Below are 22,721 nucleotides of genomic sequence, written 5' to 3'. Positions count from 1 at the left end.
AAGTGCAAAGTGCTTTTATTAACAGACAAAACAATCCGTGTTCTAGTAAAGTGCAGTAGTGCATTCAATAAATCTTTAAATAAATAATCCTTAAAACAGTTGTGAAGTGGAGGTTTAAAATACACAAAAACAACAATCCTTTAACACGAGGTTAAAACGTCAACAGGAAGCAGTCTTTAAAAAAAACAGATGACAATCCCTGGTGCTTCTTCTCTGTTAGTGTCAGCGTCTCACCTGCTTCTCCCATATGGGCTCTGCAACAGGCGAGACGCTCTTAATGCAGCTGACCTTCTCTACACTGTCCTGCTTCAGCTGTTTGGCTCGCCTCACCAACCTCTGGCTCCGGTAGGCTCCTCCAGACAGCGACTTGGGTTCCACAGCGACCAGAGCACGCACACTGGGGAATACACACCCCAAGCCCCAACTCCCGCAGCCTTCCGCGGAGAGTCATCCACCTTCCGGTCACTCTTGCCCTTCAGAATATTCTGCGAGAGCGACCACTGCTGCTACTCCTCAGGTTTCGGCCATACACCCAAGCTACCTGTACAGCTGCTCACGAGCCTACACTCGCTCGCTCGCACCAACTTTCTCCTCCTGCTACTTCCTGCCGTCTCCTGCAACCTCCGTTTCTTTCCCTTTTACTTCTCCTTTTTTAACCAGCTCGCGCTTCTCTTTATATGCGGAGAGGACATAGCAGCTGCAGCCCATTAGCCACAGGAACAATCATGGATGTGGGCAGTCTCTCACCTGTGCACTTAGGTGAGAAATGCCCACACCGCAGTTCGCCCTGCGGCTCGCTACAGTTACCACGCCCCCTCGCTAAGCCGTGAGCGCGGCGATTGTTTATTTAAAACCAAACGGCCTTTGCTGTAAGAGCTGTGGACCCATAACACCACAGCGATTCATCATTAAGTTGAAAAAATTCTGCTAAATATTCTTTGTTAATGCCATTGAGTATTCTGAAGACCTGACTTAGGTCCACCTGCAGTCTCCTCTTTCAAGACTAAACAGGTTTGATAATCTGAGTCTGTCAGAGTACAGCATTTCTTTAAGGCCTGGGATGCACTTCGTTGCCCTCCTCTGCTGATCAATTGTTGCTATTTCTTTCTTGTAGCGAGTTGACCACAGCTGCACACAGTATGCCAGAATACATTCTCAATAGGCATTATGTAGTCTGAGCATAATATCCCTTGAATTCATAAAAGCTTAATGTTTATATTGTATGTATAAATAAACAAATGCAAAGTTGACTGACCCATTCATCAATAAAAACACTATTTCCTATTTAGTTAAAAAGCTGAAATTTGGCGGGATGGTACCCGAAAATGTAAAAAAATCCTTGATGGATTTGATTGAAATTGTGTTGGATTTTTCCTATTGGTGTTTATCAATATTATGCTAACTTGCATGCTCGGCCCTGGGCAGAGAAGTATGCTTTATGCAAATGAAGGAATGCAGCAGACATGATTGGCAGGTCATGTGAATAGCACCTCTGACCAATAATGTGGATAGATAACTAAAGAGGGGGCAGTGTCCTAGACAAGAAAAACATTAGATGTGATCATAGTGTTTAAATGAAAAGAGAAAGTTGAGTGATGCTCAAGGAAGAAGCAAAGCTCCATGGTTAGCAAGCTCTGCTTTTTGCTGTTAACTACCATCTTTCTTAGGTCTGTACCATCTCTCACCTTTGTCTGTTCCACAGCATTCCCCATGCCTCAGCAATTGGAAAGAGAGCGACCTAAGGCGTAGACATTAGCGGTTGAATTTCTAATAAGGAATCCACAAAAGTAGTGTTACAACAATCAAATCTGCAGCTCCATGTGCCACACTCTTTATGTATTACATCCATATAACACATAGGATAGCTGCACTTTGACATTACCGTCACAGGGCTAGCTATGTGCTGAGTGGTAAACACATTTTTAGGAGTGTGATCCTAGACCGTATCTTTTAAAAAGTCTGAATATATGTCTTTTCTTCTTGCACCAGCTTTCCGATCAATGGTCGCATATAAGTAATGTTTAAACTTGATCATCTAACATGTTATAGGTATTTAAGTACCTAAATGAAGAGAGTCCTCCGTATTTTGGAAATATTTTTATTTTCAACTGTTAAGCCAGTTCATGCAAACATTTATACAGCCATTTAAATTCAACTACATAATTGCTGCTTGCTTAGCTTTCATGATTAATAAAGTATCTATCTATCTATCTATCTATCTATCTATCTATCTATCTATCTATCTATCTATCTATCTATCTATCTATCTATCTATCTATCTATCTATCTATCTATCTATCTATCTATCTATCTATCTATCTATCTATCTATCTATCTATCTATCTATCTATCTATCTATCGGACTAATTCAGCAAATTTTAGTTCTGCAACACAGATAACCGCTATTTATCTGTTTGTGCTGTTAACACATGCATTCAGCAGGTTGTCAAAAAGTTAAATCGGGTGATAGTAGTCACCATGTTTTGTTTATCAAAAGACAAAGCTCCAATTAAAAACTACAAGAAAGGTTTTAAAAAAATTATCAACAGTCAGGGTAAGAAGTTGTCCCCTCCTGCAGTTCTTTCAATATGAGGTTGTATTCACTGTATTTCACGTCAGAAAAAAATCTTAATGGATCTGAAACAACTAGAAGTTTAGCCAGCCATGACCAGTTTGTGATTGAGCAGAACTATGGAAGCATGCTTGAACATAATGACTCATCATATTAATGAGGAATATTCGCCAAAAACCAGATGCGTGCAATACTTCTTTTTGAAATAGGTGCGTCTTTCATTACAAAGCTTTCCTTAATAATGAGGATGCCGCTTCTCAGGTACCGAGTCTGGTAGCGGCATGTAACAGTGTATTTATTACTATTGAAGTACTTTTTCAGCAGTATATGTTAATTAATATTGTTACTACCAGAATTATCAGGTTGTGTTTACATTAGTATTCTTGCATTACTGTCATTTAAGACCTTGATATACTTTAATTTTCATTTACACATGCAACTTTGTTTTCTTCATGCAGCACAACCACAATTTAACGTTCCTTGTTGAACATTTTCCCACATTTTTCATTTTTGAATGGTGAGTGGTGTTGATAGCTGGTTTTTCAAAAGGAACATTAATGATGGTAAAAAGGGGGAATATTTCATTCTTAAATTTTATTATATAAATATTTGTATATTAGTAATTTATGGTATTCAAAACAGTGACATAAATGTTATTTTTTTTTTATCTTTATTGTAACAAAAAAGAAATATTATCACTTTTTTAATTCCTACTTTAGCATTTAGCATTTAACAATTTCATTAAGGTTTCCTGTGCAGTGATAGGCAGTAAACATCAGTGATTATTTGTCCTAATCGTGCGCCCCAATTAAAACATTTAGTTAATTGTATATGCCATGTAAATATGCAGCCTGCAAATGCCAATGCTGTATGTAATAAGTTAAAGTAAATCATGATTCTGTGTATACTTCTTTTTCTCTAAACCTTCTAAACTTTTATAACAATACGAGATTACAATTCAAACCGTTACATTCAAATCTGACTGACTGACAGTATGTGCTACAGGATGAAATTATATTTATGCCCCAAATTCTCATTATTTCTACTGATTACCAATTTCAAATCCAAAGAATACAGCTTCATGTAAACTTTCTTTTACAGTGACCTACAGCAAAAGCCAAGATCAGTCACTAGAAAACCAAGAATTGATGTGCAGCAGGAATATTTTACTCATGGCCAATTTTATTTAGCATATTACAGAGTAAGGAGCTCTAGCCCCTGGTTAAAAAATAAATAAATGAAAGAATAACAAATATCATATACAGAAATATACTCAATTAATTACATTTTGCATTGTGATATATCCAATTAAATATAACCGTGACCCATTGTCAGAACATTTCCTGGGCAGAGCCAGGTAAAACAGCTGAGTTTCTCTGTTCTCTCACATTACTTTGTTTTTTATGTCATTTTATTCTTATACCTTGGTTTGTGTCTACAAGATGCTATTAATGCAGTTTAAATTTCTTTGTATAGAGTAAAATTTTATGGTGATGTGAAATTTTAGAAAAGCTAATGTTTTCCTTTTGCTCATTTAACAACTGTGAATAGAGAAGTATTAACTATAAAACAAATATAAAGTATGTGTTGTTACAATGTCTACTATACTGGTTGTGGTGTTCTAAATATAAATGATTATTAAGTTGGATATTTGTTTTTAATGTGAGTGTCCAGAGGTCTTTATTGCATTTTTGCATTCATTGCTGCTCTTGCAATTTAATTTGTAGTTTGACTATGTTTATTATATTCATTCTTGCATTTTTGCATCACACTTTGCTTATTAATGTGCTTTTCTATAATTTGTTTTGTCTGTTTGCTGCTGTTTGGTTTGGTTGTGAATGTGTGTCTGTCTGTCTCGTCTTGCAGCCTGCACGCCAGCCTTCGTTGCAATACAGCATTAGTATGGATTCATTCTTGGATTCAGTCTGTCTCTCTGAACTCTCAAACTCCAGTTCCCAGCCCTGTTTGTGCTTTCAAGAACCAAGTCAACATCATCTGCTCTCTTTTCCCCTGCTTCCTCAAACTGAAGAGCCCTGTGAAATTGGGTCTCTTGGAAAACTGGTCCCCGTGCGACCTAGACGGAGGCCATCATTATGCCCCTCTGGCCCAAGGACTGGGCCGCATCGCTCCCTTCCTCTTTGTTTTGACAGATTTAACCCAAACTTTCATCAACAATTGGTATCTGGAGGGAGGAGAAGAACCCAGGCAGGTGTTTTAAGTAATCCAAAACAAAATTAGTATTTAAAGCAAAAGAATGGCTTTTACCTAAAATTAATGAAAAATTTAGAAATTTAAGTGGTACTTGTACCATTTAAAATAAGAACCAAAACAATTAATGGACATTAGTCTGTGTATAAATGAGACTATTGATTTAGATGGAAATGTTTTTTAAGAATTACATTTCTGAAAAACAGTGGGGTTAATACAATCTCTGAGATTTATTTCAGATATTTAGCCTGAATAAACAAATAGTCAGTCTGGGAAAAATAAAGAGTCATTTTATTACCCAATAACTCTGTGTTTTAGACTCAATTGCGAAAAAGGTTCAGATTCTATTAATGACTCTACCCTGTTTACACATCTTGATGAATGAAAAGCCATTAAGAAGCTGTAATGTTTCATAAAGTAATGAGTTCTATCCTGGTAGTTTAATTCCTTCTGCAAAGCTTTGTGTCTCTGTGTTTTATCTTGCATGTTATACATTTTAACACATTTTGTTTCCCACAAACATCTTTTTTTGAATCTTGTTTGTATGTGCCTGTTGTCTGTTCGATTTTTGTGCCTTATAATTGTATAGCTGTTTTAATGCTTGGAGTGTATTAGTATGCATGTTTTAAACTAAATTGATAACCGTATGTTTTGAAAGCATGCAATACGAATACACATTTCTATGTTAACTAAGCATAAAACATTTTATGGCTGTTCAAACTTTTTTGTTACATCCTGAAGAATTGCCTCAAGATATGAAGTTGCCATATAAGACAAACACAAAATGTTAGATATTTACCTATTTTTAATTCAATCCATAGTAACAAAGGGTGATAACTGGAAACAATTCAATGAAATAGTCTCTTAACTGCCACAAACTGTACAGATAGTAATAGTCAATAAAACAACATTTTGAAGCACTCTAAATCCAATCAGAGTTGTTGAACATTTAGCCTGTGCTGGTAGTTCTGGGCAGGAAGAAGACTGGGCCAGACTGCCAGTCTCATTATGGGTCAAAGTGGGAGTCATTTTCCAAAGTCATTTTATATACTGTATAAGTTATCAAGAGGTTAATCTATTTTTGAGTTATGCTTTTCCTTAAAAGTCCTGATGGCTACCTAGTTTTTAGTGAGACTATTTCAGTTACAAGATAAAATCCTGCCAGTTTATCAAGGATCTCATCCCAGACTCCCATGACTAGATCAGCTCCTTTTGCAAACACCCAAGGGATATCCTGTCTATATGCTTAAACTACCATTACCCATTTCTGACTGGTGTTGCCAAAGTCCTTCTAGATAGATGCGCTCTTTGCCCATCATCAAAGAATAAGCCCAGACTCTCTGCACAGGAACTTGATTTGTGCTTCTTGTACATGCAACTTCATTTTTTAGGTCACTACTTAAAACCTGTCATCATGTTTGACAATGAGAATGAAAACCCTTTATGACACCGAAATGGCCTGCCTCTGTACTCCTGTCTTGTTTACTGTATAGATTTATAGTTATTTTTTTTTCCTAACTCATGAACTATACCAGGAGTTCTCAGTCTTTTGTCTTGGTGAACCACTCCTAGGAATCTGAGTCTTAAATTGTTAAATACTAAAATGTTATTAGATAAACCTAAAGGCAACATTCCTTTATCCACCCAAAAGTATTCTATTAGAAATGTTTAACTAAAGTTTTTGTGCATGTGTATGTCTTTCAATTTTTCTTACTTACGGCAGCTTTTTCAATTAATTTTTAACTTTTATGCATACACAAAAATAAACATACAGTATATTATTCTGCTTATGTAATAAAGGAGCTGCAAATGGCTGAAGAGTAGCAAGTGTAACACTCCAAAATTTTAAAATATGCACTAAATTAAACAAAAAATTGTCGATTTAGAGGTTTCTCTCAAAAACACATTTTTTAATACATATACTGTATATGTACACACAAACACACTCTCTCTGTATCACTCTGAAGTAACAGTTTGCAACTATGTACGTATACTTTTGTTCTATTCTAAAACTTTACTTTTTAAATTATTTTTCATGGCAGACCTTGAAACACTTTTTGTTTGCCACTAGACCCAGAGAAGCATTACATTTTGTACAACAAGTTTGTGTTTTTGTTCTGCAACTCACACACCTTCCCCTGCCTTGTGTTGCAGTTGCCCCACAGACATTTGGTGCATTTATATTTTTGATTGACTGATTGATGCTTTTTCCTTGCATTTGACGCCTGGAATACATAAAGTACATAAGTACATTTCCATACCAGCTTCTTCCAATGCAGGGTTTCGGAAATGGGAACAATGCTTTTTCTGGTAGAACTGGACACAAGGCAGGAAACAACCCTGGATGTGGCCCTATAGTTAGTCACACACACATCACACATATACCTAAACCAGTATTTCTCAGCAACTTTTTGGTTGCAGGTGGCCATCTCCAGGTTGCAAACAAATGAGACTTGTTCACAGTATAATCCGCCCCCAAAAGGATTGACAGAGCTGTGTGTTTTTTTTTTTTAATATCCTAATCACTCTTGCTACAACCTACCCTCTCCCAAGGCTGTTTTTGTGTTTTGTTTCCCATTTTTTTATCATGCTTGTTTCTGCATATATGAAGCAAGTGCAATTAGAAACAGGATAGAAAAAATATCGCACACTAGTGTTGGTCCCTTCAGGTTCGCAGCTGAAACGGTAAACTATTCAGTAGCTGAAACGACTAACCCAGTTATAATTTGCTTGCGACTCAGCAATGTCAGGGGTGTAATACAGTGACATTTGATTGAAGGGAGAGAGTCTTTGTGTGAAATTGTAAGAATCACAAGTATTACATAACAGTACTCGCTGGCACACTTAAAAGCATTGACGGTACTGTAAGTTGAAATTGAAGGAGCACTGCTCAGAAAATTAATAAAAGGAGAACATGCAGCAGAGAGTGTTTAAACTTTAAAACGGCATGCCTTGACGCTGTAAGGTTATACTGTAAGAAGAACTTATAAATCAAGTATACTATTGTGTCCTTCATCAAATGTGTTGTTCTCAGTAATGTCAAAACTGTGATCAGAATCTGACTCAAAGTCTTCATAATCTGTATCAGTAGAAAATGTGTGTTTTCAAATATTTTTTTTCCCCGAGAAGATATTGTCATAGTACAGATTTTAGGTCCTATGGCACATCAACCAAAGATTCACCATGCACTCCGACAGTAGCTTGTGCATAAAAATAAGCTGTCACACATGCAATTTATTTGCTGCCTTTTACACACAGTTGTGACATGTTATGTGAATGGCCAATCATAGACAACTGTACATCACTGTAATGCTCTGAACCTCAGCTATCCAATGGTAATGAGCCTTTCATAGTATGTGGCTTAATGTAGGTGGAATCTTTGATAAAAGCAAAGACGTATGAACATTAGCATGGTTTAATATAAAATAAAAAATACTTAAATTTCCATATATTAAATTTACAAAAAATATTTAGCTCAAAATTTGGACAACTTGCATAACAGAGAGGGGAATTAGCTTACCATGTGCAAATGCTACATTTATTCGTCTTACAGTCTGTCCTTTAACTGAACATAAAATGCAGTTTAAAACCAATACCAAGAAATTCAAAAAGTGTCTTTGCCAAATGAATTTGTGAATATCAAAATATATAAATATATACATTTACACAAACTCGTCAAAACTTCTTTTATAAGAGCATACTTTTCAAATTAGTTTTGTCAAAAAAAATACTTGTTTACAATATTTGCTGTTGTTAGATTTCATTGGTGTATACTGCTAGTAACACTTACTGAAGAAAAATGTTTAACCCGAAAGTCAAACTAATGAAAATTTCAAATGTCACACACATAATGCTTTAATTTTCTATATCCTTTCCAACTATTTCAGCAAAATAACACCTTTTATTAGCTAATAGACAGAGCATTTCACTTTTTATTGACTATATCACTATTCCATTATGTCATAAGTTTACATACAATTTGTTAGTATTTGGTACCATTGCCTTTAAATTGTTTAACCTGAGCCATACATTTTGTGTAGCCTTCCATAAGCTTCTTACAACAAGTTGCTGGAATTTTGGCCCATTCCTCCAAACAGAACTGGTGTAATGGGACATGTTCATAGGCCTCTTTGCTCAAACACACTTTTTCAGTTCTGCTCATAAATGTTCAGTTGGACTGAGGACAGGGATTCCTTGCTGAGGTCTTGATGGTGCAATCTATTTTGTGAAGTGCACCAGTCCCTCCTGCAACAAACCATCCCCACAACATGATGCTTCCACCCCACCATGCTTAACAGTTCTTATGGTGTTTTTTGGCATGCAAGCCTCACCCTTTTTCCTCCAAACATAACAATGGCCATTATGGCCAGACGGTTTGATCTTGGATTCATCAGACCAGAGGACAATTCTCTAGAAGGTAAGATCTCTGTCCCCATGTGCCATTGCAAAGTGTAGTCTGGCATTTTTATGACAGGTTTGGAGCTGTGGCTTCTTCCTTGCTGAGTAGCCTTTTAGGTTATGTCAGCATAGGACTCGTTTTACTGTGGATAGCGACACTTGTCTACTTGTTGTGCCAAAGTACATTCTTCGCTAGGAGAAGGAATGCATCTCCTTCCTGAGCGGTGTGATGGCTGTGTGGTCCCATGTTTATGCTTGCATATTATTGTTTGTACAGATGAACGTGGAACCTTCAGGTGTTTGGAAATTGTTCCCAAGGATGAATTAGATTTGTGGTGGTGTGCATTTTTTTTCAGAGGTCTTGGCTGATTTGTTTTGATTTTCCCATTCAGTCAAGCAAAGAAGCAGTGTTTTTTAAAGGTAGGCCTTAACATACATCCATCCACATGTTCACTCCAGTTAAGCTAATTGGCTATCAGAAGCTAATTGTCTAACTGCTTAAAGTGTTGACATCATTTTCTGTAATTTTCGAAGCTGCTTAAAGGCTCGGTCAACAAAGCATATGTAAACTTGTGACCCACTGGAATTGTTATACAGAAAGTAAAAAGTGAAGTGCTCAGTCTATGAACATTGTTGGAAAAAATGACTTTTGCACTGTACAAAGTTGATGTTTTAAACAATATGCCAAATTTATAGTTTTAGTATAAAAGCTGTGGAAGGCTTATGAAGCAAGTTTTAAAGAATTCACCCTAAGTGTACAGTATGAGAACTTCTGACTTCCAACTGTAATACGCTTCCGTTAAATCCTAGCACATCATATTACTGACATTAGCTCATGTCTGGCCAATGTAGATGAAGAAACACTAACTACGCTTTTATATTGGAACAATGTGTCGTCTGATGTACAGTATATTACCTGGCATCCCATCAAAGGTTGAATCCTGTCTTTTGTCCAGTGCAACTGGGATTGACATCGAATTCCACTGAGTTGGATTTGCCTGTTAGAAAACGGACAGCTGTAACCATGTTCATAACAATCTGAGTATAATTGAAAAGCTCAGATTCTTTTAATTAGGCTGTGTATGGCACTATATTAAGATGCAAATAATCCTGCAGCATGCTCAGCTCACTCATTTAATAGCCAATAGGTCTCAACATTTACTCTCAAAGCATGTGCATATTGTTTATTTTCATTTCATAACTATCTCAGTTATTGCATAAAAGAGGCAAGAATAAAAGCCTTTGTTATTTTGCCTTGAAGCCTTAGTGGGACTTTCCTACTCATTTTAAGTTAAACCATGCAGGATTTTTAAACAATAGGTGCCTGCCACCCCGCACTGACATTCAAGCCTTGAAAACACTTCTTGAGTTGCAACTGCAGTCATGAAAGCTTCTTCCTCTTGTGCAGTAGTATCTTTCTCTCTCTCTGTCCCACTGTCGCTGCCATTCCCTGCTTTTTCTGTGTTAACTTTCGTATCACCCAGTAATTCTTCATATGCAGTTAATTGGTGGTATCGGAGGTTGAGTACCACTGTTCAGGAGCAAGCCACTCATTACATAGAGAACATCATGATTGTAGTTTTAGAGCTGGTAATTCTTAACCCAACTCAGTCATACTTTACACAGTATATACACAGTATGATTACTGCTTCTTTAACACGATCCAGTATAGCACCTGCAGAGCTGCTGTTGGTACAATAAATGGCCAGCCTCATGTTTTTCTTTATTCCCACTCGTATATGTTTCTAAAGTACTTAAACCAATCCCTCTTGGACATGTTCTCTGCTATGAAAGGCCCAAGATCTCAGGTTTAGTGATTCTGATTTCTGTCCTCAGCTGTGTCGTACTCTGGTTTAGAGATGCTGATTTCTTGTCTTAGTTGTGTCACACTTGACACAGTGCTGAAGTGCAGCCAGAGGTCACAGTCAATTGTGCCTAAAAAGAACAAGACTATTTGGTGAAAGGAAAAATGCAACTATCAGGTCTATAAACTGGATACTTTGTTTGCCTTAGCCACAACTTGATATATTGCTCATAAAATTTAAGAACAGAAGAGACAAAATGTGCCTTTGGTGGTGTCCTTTGCCTATATTATCCAAGTCTAATTTCATGCCAAGTATACAGGTACAACTCTTTCGTTATCTCTCAAAACATAACATGATCATCAGCCTTCACCAAGTCCACAAACACTGTTAAACTCAAATACCACTGTTTTGTAAGAAATGTAGACACTTATTGTTTCTCCTGAATCTGAGATTTAGATATTGGCCAGTATATCTGCACTAGTAACCCAGGTTATGTTTTCATAGATTGACTAAGGAAGTGTGGTCACTTGGTAAATGGCACGTCATTTTGTTCAAGCTTTTCAGTCAGTTTCATGGAACTCCTCCAACATTGCATGCAATATTGACAAAACATATTAACCATCACATCACCACCAATTTTGCTGAAATTCCTTTTATAAAATTTTACAGTAATGGTGATGCTCAACAAATCTAGTTGAAATTCATCCAGAACAGGGGCACCAGCACCCACTACTGTAACCAGGCCTGGGGATATTGCACATTGGTAAGTGCTTGGTAGCTGGGTGACACACACACCAACCCCCCCACCCCCATTGCCTGAGAGGATCAACCTGGAAAGGAATGTGGAGCTTCTGTGGCTTGCTGTGAAAAAGTTGTGAATATTTGTTTTGTTAAATTATGAGAATAGTATGCTGCAGCTTTTGCCTGCAGTGATTTTAGGTGGAGGAGAGGATCTTTCCTTTAGGTGAGAGATTTGGACTATAGTTGCATTGTTGTAACAGTGTGTAAGACGGTGCCGATTGTAGGTTATTTTTAAAACAATTGTACTGGGTAAAACAATAATGTTATTAAGCTGATCAAGACTAAAGCTATAACCTGGATACATAATGTTAACAAGGGCAATGCCAAAAAAATTATAAAAATCTCCTCCCCTTCATAATGTAAAAGCTAACACTGCAAAAGCATGCGAAAACAGCATGTTTTTCAACTTTCTGTTTTAATATGTTTTACTTTAAGTTGTCTGTGTTATACTAACAGTGAGTTATAAAACAAAGCTGATCATTACGGTTTTCCATATTTTACATTGTTCTCTTCTAATTCTTAGCCAAGTAGACCGGGATACCCGAGTCCAAGATCAAGTGAAGGATTTTACCCAAGCCCTCAACATGTTCTACAGCACAATCATTACCAGGTAAAAAAAGAAAAACGTTGAGAGTAATTGCAAAATGTTAATTGATTAGGTAGTAAGGCAACAGAGCTGAACTAAGTAAGATTTAGTTTGAATTCCACTCTGCTTGTAGTTGAATGACTAATGTGGCTAAATTGTGCATTAAAAGATTAGAATAACATTTGTGTTTTTTTAAAAAAAAAGTACAGTAAATCCTACCTTCTGTGTAATTTAGTTGATTCCATTAGCCTTTCTTTGGCTTTAGTGCCATTTTTGTTTCTTGCTAAACCTGTTGTTGCTTTAATGAACTATTCTGCATAGCTATTCGGTACATCCATGTGCTTACCAAAAGTACCAGCAGTGCTTCTGTTTTAATGCTTTAGCCTGCTTTTCAGTTTCTTAGTTATTGAATATGTCTTCATCTTTATAAACGTCCTGTGATACACCTTCCTTTCTTTCTTTAATTAAATATGTCAAGTTTTGATTCTGTCTATTGATAAGACTATCATTTTCCTCTGGGAGGAATTTATTTTGTTTGAGTTCCACAGTGTTCACAAGCAAGCTACAATTTTATTAAAAGTACTAGGCATTTATTTTTAACCCAAATGAGTATATCCTGGTCCTTGGAGAATGTATTGGAATATTTCTTACCTAATTACTTTGATATCAAATACCATTTTGCCAGACGTCTGTTGAACTGCAGCCTTTTTAGTTTCTCATTAGCAGTTTTCTTTATTGACATCCTCTATACAAAGTTTTTGTAAAAGCAAAAGTGTAATAAAAATTGAAACTATAGTAGATTGAAATAGACAGTGATGATTAAACTTAATGTAAACGTAAAATTTTTATATACTAACTTGTATTAATTTAAATATAGGTATCTGGATATACTGGCTCTCATGGTTTGTCTACGGTGTCTGCTGGTGTGTATCCTCCACAAGCTTCAGTGCTTGAAACACAAGATTCATGGAATCATCACAGACCTCAGGACCACTCAGTGTGGTCATCAAACATGGAGGTAAAGGCACAATATGCTGCACATATAAATGCCTTGATAACTTGATGATATCTATACAAAAAGGGGAATAATAATTTCCTGATAGAGACCATAAAACTGTATACCGTTATACATCACTTAACAGCCTTCAGGTTAATAGCTTCACATCTTAACAACAGAGCTTACATGGACCAAACCATAGACTGGATCGTAACATCCCATAGCAGTCATGTGAACGGCTCCATAGTGACCTACATATCATGTGGTTGACAGTATATAAATTAACGCAATAGGGTCTAGCTCTGCAGACCTCCAGTGCTCTCCCTCAGTATTGAGCCAATGAAATTATATACATCTGATGACATTTAGCGTACTCTGCATTAAATGTCAGTCATGTAATGTGACACTCCCCGTCATGTGTCTTTCTCCTCACATTCATTTCAAGGCATAACTTATGCATCACTCTCATAAAGCAAACTTTCACTATGGTTAAATTTTCGGTTATCGGTGGGTTAACTTACTTAGGAGTAATGATTATTGAATAGCTATGTCTTATAATGGGTGTGTTATGTAGTAAGAGCACTGTGCAGTTCTGTGAACCACAGACTGTCTCTTCTCAGAATTTATGCTGTATAAATCATGCCTCATAATCATATTAACCAGATTAACAAAGCAGTGAAACGGACCCATTTCATATATAGAAAAGTTGCTTATGAACTGAATAGAGCACCAAACCCAGAATTGAATCCCCCTCAGCACAAGAACAATAACGGCGAAGGTACGGAGTCTATTTGAAATGTTAAAAGAAAATGCAGGACCAGAATGTAATTGTGCAGTTTACTGCTGGCCCAGGATAGCTCAAGCCCTATAAGAAGTATTTACAACTGCACTATGTAAAAGTGAGAGGTGAAGCTGCCAGTGCAGGTGTGAAGACAGCTGAAGAATTTGTTGAAAAACTGAACAAACTTCACTAGTGAAGAACTATTTTTACTTGAACTATGTGGGTCAGCTTAGTGACCAAAATCACTTTACAACCAACTGCCTGATCATAACCATATGTGTTAGTTAAGTGGTGTATACCTGCCCATTATTAATGTAAAAAGCTTCTTTAACCTCAGTCTTGTTGAATTTCATTCCATGGTTTCATGTATTATACCACAATGGAAAAAATGTTTTGTAGTAGATATAAATAGCTAAAATATATGTTATCCTTTTAAGCATTATACTCTATAACCCTGAGAGATTTTCAGTGCAAAAATCAAATATTGATGCATTTAATCATAAGAAAACCATATTTAGATGAGAAAGGTGAGGAAAAGCTTGACATGTTCAAAGATCTAGAGAGGTGGATATAAGTAGTAACAAGGAGTTGTTTTTCCTTCAAAATTTTTCCATTAATTCTTGGTATCGATTGAACATTTTTATGTGTGTTTAAATTATTTATATGTGCTGTCAAGAAAATCTGCATAAAACATGTGCATCAGTTTATCTAAAACATATGCATTCTAGCTTTCTGTTTTTAGACAGGAAGCAGCTAATTTCCTCAACTAAAAAAATACTTTCTCAGAAAAAAGATTTAAAAAGTAGTTGGTTTTTTTCTTGCATACTCTATTAACCTTGTCAGCCATTTCTGCTGAAATGCAGAATCTTCAAAAAAAAAAAAAAGTTTGGCATCCCTGTAACCCATGCATTGACATACATTTGGCTAATAAAACTGATCATCTAGTACAAGAGTTTGCATATGTGCTCCAGCATAAACAAAAGAATATTTTGTCTGAACTGGAAAAATATGTTGTTAAGCTCCAGATCTGTTGAAGATTCATTTATCCTTTCCAAAGACTATTGATTGTCCCCGTAATATGCCTTTCCCTTCAGGTCGTGATCTATTTTGAAAGTGTACTTTACAACAGAAGCTGTATAGCAATTGAGAATATACTTTAAGCAAATTAAATAAATGAATGGAATAGTAAAATGTTTGCATGCCCGTGTTCATAATTCAGTGCCCTGTCCATTTACAGCTTGGACTTTTGAAAGAATGCTTTATCTGCTTCATCTTGAATGATGTTGAAATGTAGCCAATTTCTAAATAAAAATCATTTTAGTAGACACAAACCACTTGAAAAGTTCCAATACAGTTTATCTTTGAAATAAATCGGTATTTGTTAAACATTTTGTTTGCAGATCTAAATTGAAAGCACAAGTAAACCATCATCATGGTAGCCACTAGTAAGAATTTTGATTGGAAACCATATGACCATGTAAAACTTCAGTATGTATTGCACTGAAGATGCAACATAATACTGTGCCTCCTGCTGGAATTCTTCACATTTTATTGTTCTACAGCATTAAATCGTGATTGATATAGTGTGGCTTTTTTGACACTGATCATCAAAAAAGACAACAGATCTCTGCAAAGTGGTCTAAATGAATTACAAATAAAAACAAAATTTATCACATATGTATTCACCCCCTTTAATATGACACAACTAAGTCATCACTGTTGAAGCCACTTGGTTTTATAAGCCACCTAATTAGTTAAATGGAGATCACCTGTTTGTAGTCGAAGAGTTTCAGTTGATTGTGGTAGAAATGCACACATCTGGAAGGTTCAATTGCTGGCGATTCCATGTCATTGCCAAACCTACACAATGAAGACAAAAGAACACTCCAAGCTACATTATATAAAGGTGATGGAGACAAGAAAATGTCTGAGTCACTGAATATCCCTTAGAATCCAGTTAAATTAATCATTAAGAAACAGAAAGAGTATGACACAACTGCAAGTCAGCCTAGAGCAGGCTATCCATAAAAACTTAGTGATTGTGCAGACATTCGTCTAGTGAAGAAGGACCCCCCAAGAGACCTATGATAACTCAGAGGAAGTCACAAGTTACAGTGGCTGAGATTGAAGAGACTGTGCATACAACTGGTACATTAGTACTTCACCAGTTGTAGCTTTTATGGGAGAGTGGCTAAGAGAAAGCTGCTCTTCCATGAATGTTATGTCCTCGAGTGGGCAAGTCTAGCTCCAGATCTCAATCCAATTTCAAATTTGTGGCTGAACCTGAAAAAGTTTCTTAACTCATGATTCTCATACAACCTTGCAGAGCTTGAATGATTTTGCAGAGCAGAATTGGGGAAAATTATATACATCCATGTTGTGGACTTTATCAAATACACCAAAATCAATTGCATATTGTCTACAAATTTAAGGCACTTGATTGTAATCACTCTGCAACAATATAATGGTGCACAGAGTGGCCAAACTATTCTTAACTGCAATGGCTGCTTTAACTTTGTTAGAAGACATCACAAATGGAAGAATTAGAAGAGAGCATGTATTTAGAGATAATATGGGTTTCTTGTTCCATGATAATGACTGGCATCTAAGTCAATGTAGATATCCAAAAGCTATCCTCTTGAAACTGTGTGCTGAACTGGAGCCGGCTTTACAAAGGCAGACTTTAAGGATTTGTGCTGTACCTGTTCCTTTGGAAGTTCTGTCCACCCTCTGGTTTTTAGCCACAAGAGCTTTTCAGTGTGAACTGCATGACCAGTCGAGTATTTCTTGGTCATCACTGAGTTGCGTCATGCCAGCTGTATGAAATAGTATTATCTATCTGCTTGTCATCCAGATATATTACATTTCCTACACTGTGCTTGAATAGGCAAACATTAAAGTGTAATTCACAGCAACGTTTGGTTTTCCAAATGTATTCACCGTGGTCAAATGCATGCATGTTGCTGTAAAGGCGTCTTCAGAGAACGAATTTACTTATGTGAATACTAAGCATTTCAACTCTGTAATGTGAAAATTATCTGTGATGTGAAAATGCCTCTCATCAGTGTTGTGGCAAGATGGCCTGGCTCAACTCATGATTCATTCATTCTGAGAAATAGTAGTGGTGGGAAAAAACATGAAAATGGAGTTGTGTGTGATGGCTGGCTTTTCAGTAATGTAAGACATTTAATATTACCCCTTTGGTGAAAATTTAAGTTATCTGTGTGATGAAGCCATATAACACAATTACTTAGGTGACGAAGACTTGGCTTCTCATCCTGCTTACCCACACACTGAATGAGAGAAGTTAAAATTCCGGTTATATGTGTCCAGCCAATAATTGTAGCAGCTCACTGCCGAAACAGTGCGAGCCCTGGAATTATGCTACCTCCTCCAGTGGTGTTGACACACTCAGATGGTGGGGTGCGACTCACCTTTTCACATCGACTTTGATATCTGACCAATACTTTTATATTTTGGGCACTGTGTGACTTTCTGAACTTGAACTTTTGAGTGCCTCCGCCATGCTTTCCCACTCCATCAATTTAATTTTGTTGCTTATTCCACTGCTTAAGCCACCAATTAGTAAGTTTTTCCTTCACTTCACTGAGCAGGACCTCCATTTAGCATTTGCTGAAAGTCTTCATTTTTTACCATTGCCTTTTAACAAAACACTGAATGGAAGGGACTTTTTGTGATTTGTATTGATTTGCATATTCAAATAGGAAAAATTCTAGAAGGAGTCAGGGTGGGGCTGTAGACTTGTGCATGTGTAATAAAATTCACATTCATTGGGATTTATAAAGGGAAGGTGAGTAGAACTTTGCTTACGCACAGTTTTATGTGTCTGAATTTGTTCATGTGTACACACATTTCTAGTTTTGTCCGTATGCCATATTTTAGTGTGAATTCTACACAAGGCATTATACATGAGGACCCTGAAGTGTAAAGATGGTAGAGACCTGTGCACACAGAGTCAAGGCTGTCATGGCTACCAAAAGTGCATCTGCTAAGTACTAACTTAAAGAGGATAAATATTTGATATAATTGTAATAATTTCGAGATTACTTGGCAGAGATTTGTTTTCACTTTAACATTAGATTATTTACCTCTTAGTGTTAGAAAAGACAAATTAAATCAACTGATTCACTATTGTATAATAAAATATGAAAAACAAGCTTTTTATACTTTTTAAAGGCACTGTATTTACTTGAGTATAATAGCAGGAATATATGAAATGACAGCTAAAGTAATACTGCACACCTTAAATACCAACAAAAATACAGTAACTTTAATTTTAAGAAGCATTCAAAATGTCTTATGTAATTATCAGCAGGATTCTGGGCCTTTGGATCTCCGAGGATTGGGGCAGGGACTTCCTACTCATTTAATGGAAGAACGACTGCTTATTCAACAGCAACAAATGGAAGAAGACCAACGCTGGCTTGAGCAGGAAGAACGGTTTTTGGTAGTGTATCATTGTTTGTATGTTTTTGTGTGGAAAATTAAATATTACAAATACAGAAACTGGGAAGCAGTTTTTGTATTTTATTAATACATAACACAGGCATATCGTTGACGTAAAGTGAACTGTTGCACCTAATAATGTAATGTTTCTTCTGTATTCATAAAGATTATTTTATTAGCCTCAACAGTCTTAAACAGCAGCCACAAAGCGGTAAACAACTAACCTGTAGACAATTAGAGATGGCATACTGAAAACAAATATTTGTTGTTAAAATTAAACAATAATTGATATTTGTAATTTCAGTTAAGAAACTATGAATTATTTAAATTATATTTATGTAAATATGAAAACAATTTTTTAATTTCTCTGTGAGGTAGTGTTTAGACATTTAGTGTTTTGAAATTATTAAACAAGCTCCGGTGTCTTATCATATACCAGGAACATATAATTCTTAGTGCATTGTTTTAATCACAGTAGTAATTAATTTAGAAAAAGTTTATATTATTGAATTATATTTTATTATAAGTAGTTATCGGCAACTTTGAAACAGAGTTTGTATTCAAAGAGTTTATTAGGTTGATTTTTTACTATTATTTATTGCAGCTCTTTTTTGCTTGCTTATGTTTAAATTGAAGCACATTTGTGTATTCTTTTGTTTTATTGAAATATATACCTCAGTGCTCATCCAGGGAAATTGGATGAAAGTTTTGGCTGGAATGAATTGTAGTAATAATGTCATGCTTTGTCAGTGCATTAAAGATAAAAGTTTATAGACATTTCAGAGTAACTGAGAAAAAAATCTGAGACAAATTATATTTTGCTTGTTACTAAAACACTTCAAGTACCACTGTACTTCAGCATTCCAGATTTTAAAACTTAAAGAAACCGTACCCCTTTTCGGTCATGCTTTACTGTGTAGCCCAGCCTGAAAGAATTTTTTTTTGCCCGTTTTGTTCTTTAATGATTTTCTGTTTGCCAGAAGCCAGACCCCCGCAACTCCAGAGGAAGTATTGACAGAGAGGACGGAGGTATCCAAGGGCCAGTAAGTTTCCAATTTATTGGATAGATGTAATTATTTTTGCTAAAGTTTAATTTCTTATTTCTAGTTTTATATGTTATTAAACAAACAAAATAAAATGCCTCATGTCAAACACCAACAATTATGTGTGAATGATTGCAGATGTAAAAATCAGCCATCTCATTTTAATTCTTGTTTTAAATGCTGTAATTCGTTTCAGTACAACTTTTTATAAACTGTACTACCACTTATGAGCTCAGTACAGAGAAAAAGAAAAAGGCATCTAGTTGCCCAGCCCAACAGAAATCACTCTTCAATGGGTCAGGACTTCATTGACATCTATTCGAACTGCACAGCAAGCAGCATTGCTTAGAGTTCTGAATATTTTTTGTGCACAAATAAATGTGTAGCATTTCAAGACAAGTGCATTCTTTTTGTGGGCATACACCATCTTTTCTGTGAACAAAATCAATTGTTTTTGATTATATCACATATGGCCTTTGCTATACGCTTTTTGTCTCCTCTGCTAGTTTCTGCAGCTGGAAGAACACATGTATACTCAATGCACAATCTATTTCCCCAATGGTTATATGATGATGTGCTAACAAGCTAACACTGTACAATTTACAACTATGAATATTTATTGTAAAATGTCATTTCAAATGAAATTAGGAAATTAGTGGGAATTCAGGGTTCTAATTTATTTTGATCCACAGAATATTTGACTTTAAATGTAGAAACTGGTTCTTAAGAAATCAGAAATCACAGGTATACTCCAGAACTAGTATTACACACCCTAGATGTGGAATTGTTGTAAATCATTGTGTGTTCACTGTTTAATACTAAACATTAAATATATTTTTTTTAACTGTTTTTGCCAAAAAACATTTTTAACATTTTAGGGTATGTTTTAGATTTTCAATTTGTTAAATGTTTGCAGTATTTAATATACTGCATGTTCACCTTAACACTGTTATGTATTTAAGAGCAAAAAAAGAAAGAAAACAACTAATACTGTTTCATAATTTCTCTTTTCTTTTGCAGACAGGAAATCATCATATATATCAGCCTGTAGGCAAACCAGGTAACTTCTGTGTAGTAAGCAGATTATCACTTGATAAATCTATTGTAACAATACTGACAACTCATACATAGTATAGGTATACCAACAAAATATGCACATTTGTTATGCTTAAATTTGTATTATGCAGTATGCACTAAAATATTTATTTCTTTAGAGTAGGGGTCTCCAACCTTTTTCATTCAAACGCTACTTTGAAAAAAATACATTTTATATTTATTCATTTATTGTATTAAATGTCTCACCCATTAGAAAAAACGAAAGCACTTTTTTGTATGAACATGTGAAGTAGTTGTTTTTACAAGCTGTTTAAAACATTTAACAAATCAGAGTGCCTCCCCTGGTCAACCATATCAAACATGTGCAAACAGAGTGAAGAAAGCTTTTTTGTATAAGCATGCCTTAAACATCAATATAATGTAACTTGTAACAAAAAAAAAAATCCATGTTTAAATTTTCAGTTAGGCCCAAATAGTGTTACAAATCAATACAGTAATCCCTCGCTATATCGCGCTTCGCCTTTCGCGGCTTCACTCTATCGCGGATTTTATATGTAAGCATATTTAAATATATATCGCGGATTTTTTGGTGGTTCGCGGATTTCTGCAGACAATGGGTCTTTTAATTTCTGGTACATGCTTCCTCAGTTGGTTTGCCCAGTTGATTTCATACAAGGGACGCTATTGGCAGATGGCTGAGAAGCTACCCAACTTACTTTCTCTCTCTCTCTCTTGAGCTGACGTAGGGGGGTGTGAGCAGGGGGGCTGTTCGCACACCTAGACAATAGGGACGTTGCTACCTTCTGTGTGCAGCTGCTTCCTGAAGCGACATGCTGCACTGTGCTTTGCATACTTCAAAGCTCAAAGGGCACGTATTGATTTTTCACTTTGTTTTACTCTGGCTCTCTCTCTCTCCCTGCTCCTGACGGAGGGGGTGTGAGCTGCCGCCTTCAACAGCTTTGTACCGGCGGTGCTTCGCATACTTAAAACAGCCCTATTGATTTGTTTGCTTTTCTCTCTCTGACGGGCACTCTGTTGAAGAGGAAGATATGTTTGCATTCTTTTAATTGTGAGACGGAACTGTCATCTCTGTCTTGTCATGGAGCACAGTTTAAACTTTTGAAAAAGAGACAAATGTTTGTTTGCAGTGTTTGAATAACGTTCCTGTCTCTCTACAACCTCCTGTGTTTCTGCGCAAATCTGTGACCCAAGCATGACAATATAAAAATAACCATATAAACATATGGTTTCTACTTCGCGGATTTTCTTATTTCGCGGGTGGCTCTGGAACGCAACCCCCGCGATGGAGGAGGGATTACTGTACATTAAAAACAACAATAACAAAAAACACTTGAGCTAGTGTGATGACTGACAGTGCATTGAGTCTGCAAGAGAAGAGCATGTTAGGGTGTATCTACTTAGATTCACTCTTAAAGTACTATTTAAATGTTCATCTTTCAGCTTCATTCTGAATTTAGATTTTATAATATTCATATCGGAAAAAGAGGCTTCACAGAGGTATGTAGAACCAAATAAAGCGTATACATTTAGGACCGCTTGGTGAAGATTCTTATACCTGTCTGGCTCTGCCAAGCTCCAAAAATGTTGTGAATTCTGTTGAGCTTTTATAATCTCCACAGAATTGACATTGAACAGTTCAGCCATCCATCCATCCATCCATTTTCCAACCCGCTGAATCCGAACACAGGGTCACGGGGGTCTGCTGGAGCCAATCCCAGCCAACACAGGGCACAAGGCAGGGAACCAATCCTGGGCAGGGTGCCAACCCACCGCAGACAGTTCAGCCATCTGCTGTGAAATGTCAACCATTTCAGCCACCATGAAAGGGCTGACAATGAATGCCACACAGTGTTCAAGTTTCTCAAAGTCACTGAACCTGTCCACAAACTTCTGCCCCAACTTGAACAAAATCTGACAGTATTTCTGCACATCAAAAACAGCAGATTCCCATGCATAGTTTTCCAATATCTTTCCAACAGAGGTGTT

At 36.3% G+C, this 22,721-nt stretch overlaps 1 protein-coding gene across 1 annotated transcript in view; it reads left to right on the top strand.

The window, feature by feature from the left end:
- Positions 1–22,721, top strand: part of ptk2aa (protein tyrosine kinase 2aa) — a 217,063-nt gene that overhangs the window by 161,974 nt on the left and 32,368 nt on the right. Inside the window, 5 exon segments of the mRNA XM_051935932.1 lie at positions 12,308–12,394; positions 13,248–13,388; positions 18,485–18,616; positions 19,596–19,658; positions 20,679–20,718. Coding sequence (XP_051791892.1) covers positions 12,308–12,394; positions 13,248–13,388; positions 18,485–18,616; positions 19,596–19,658; positions 20,679–20,718 — 463 coding nt within the window.

The sequence above is a fragment of the Erpetoichthys calabaricus genome, chromosome 13 (assembly GCF_900747795.2).
Source record: "Erpetoichthys calabaricus chromosome 13, fErpCal1.3, whole genome shotgun sequence".
Taxonomy (NCBI): Eukaryota; Metazoa; Chordata; class Cladistia; order Polypteriformes; family Polypteridae; genus Erpetoichthys; species Erpetoichthys calabaricus.
The sequence above is the reverse complement of the archived record's forward strand: the minus strand, read 5'-3'. Positions and strand labels throughout refer to the sequence as shown.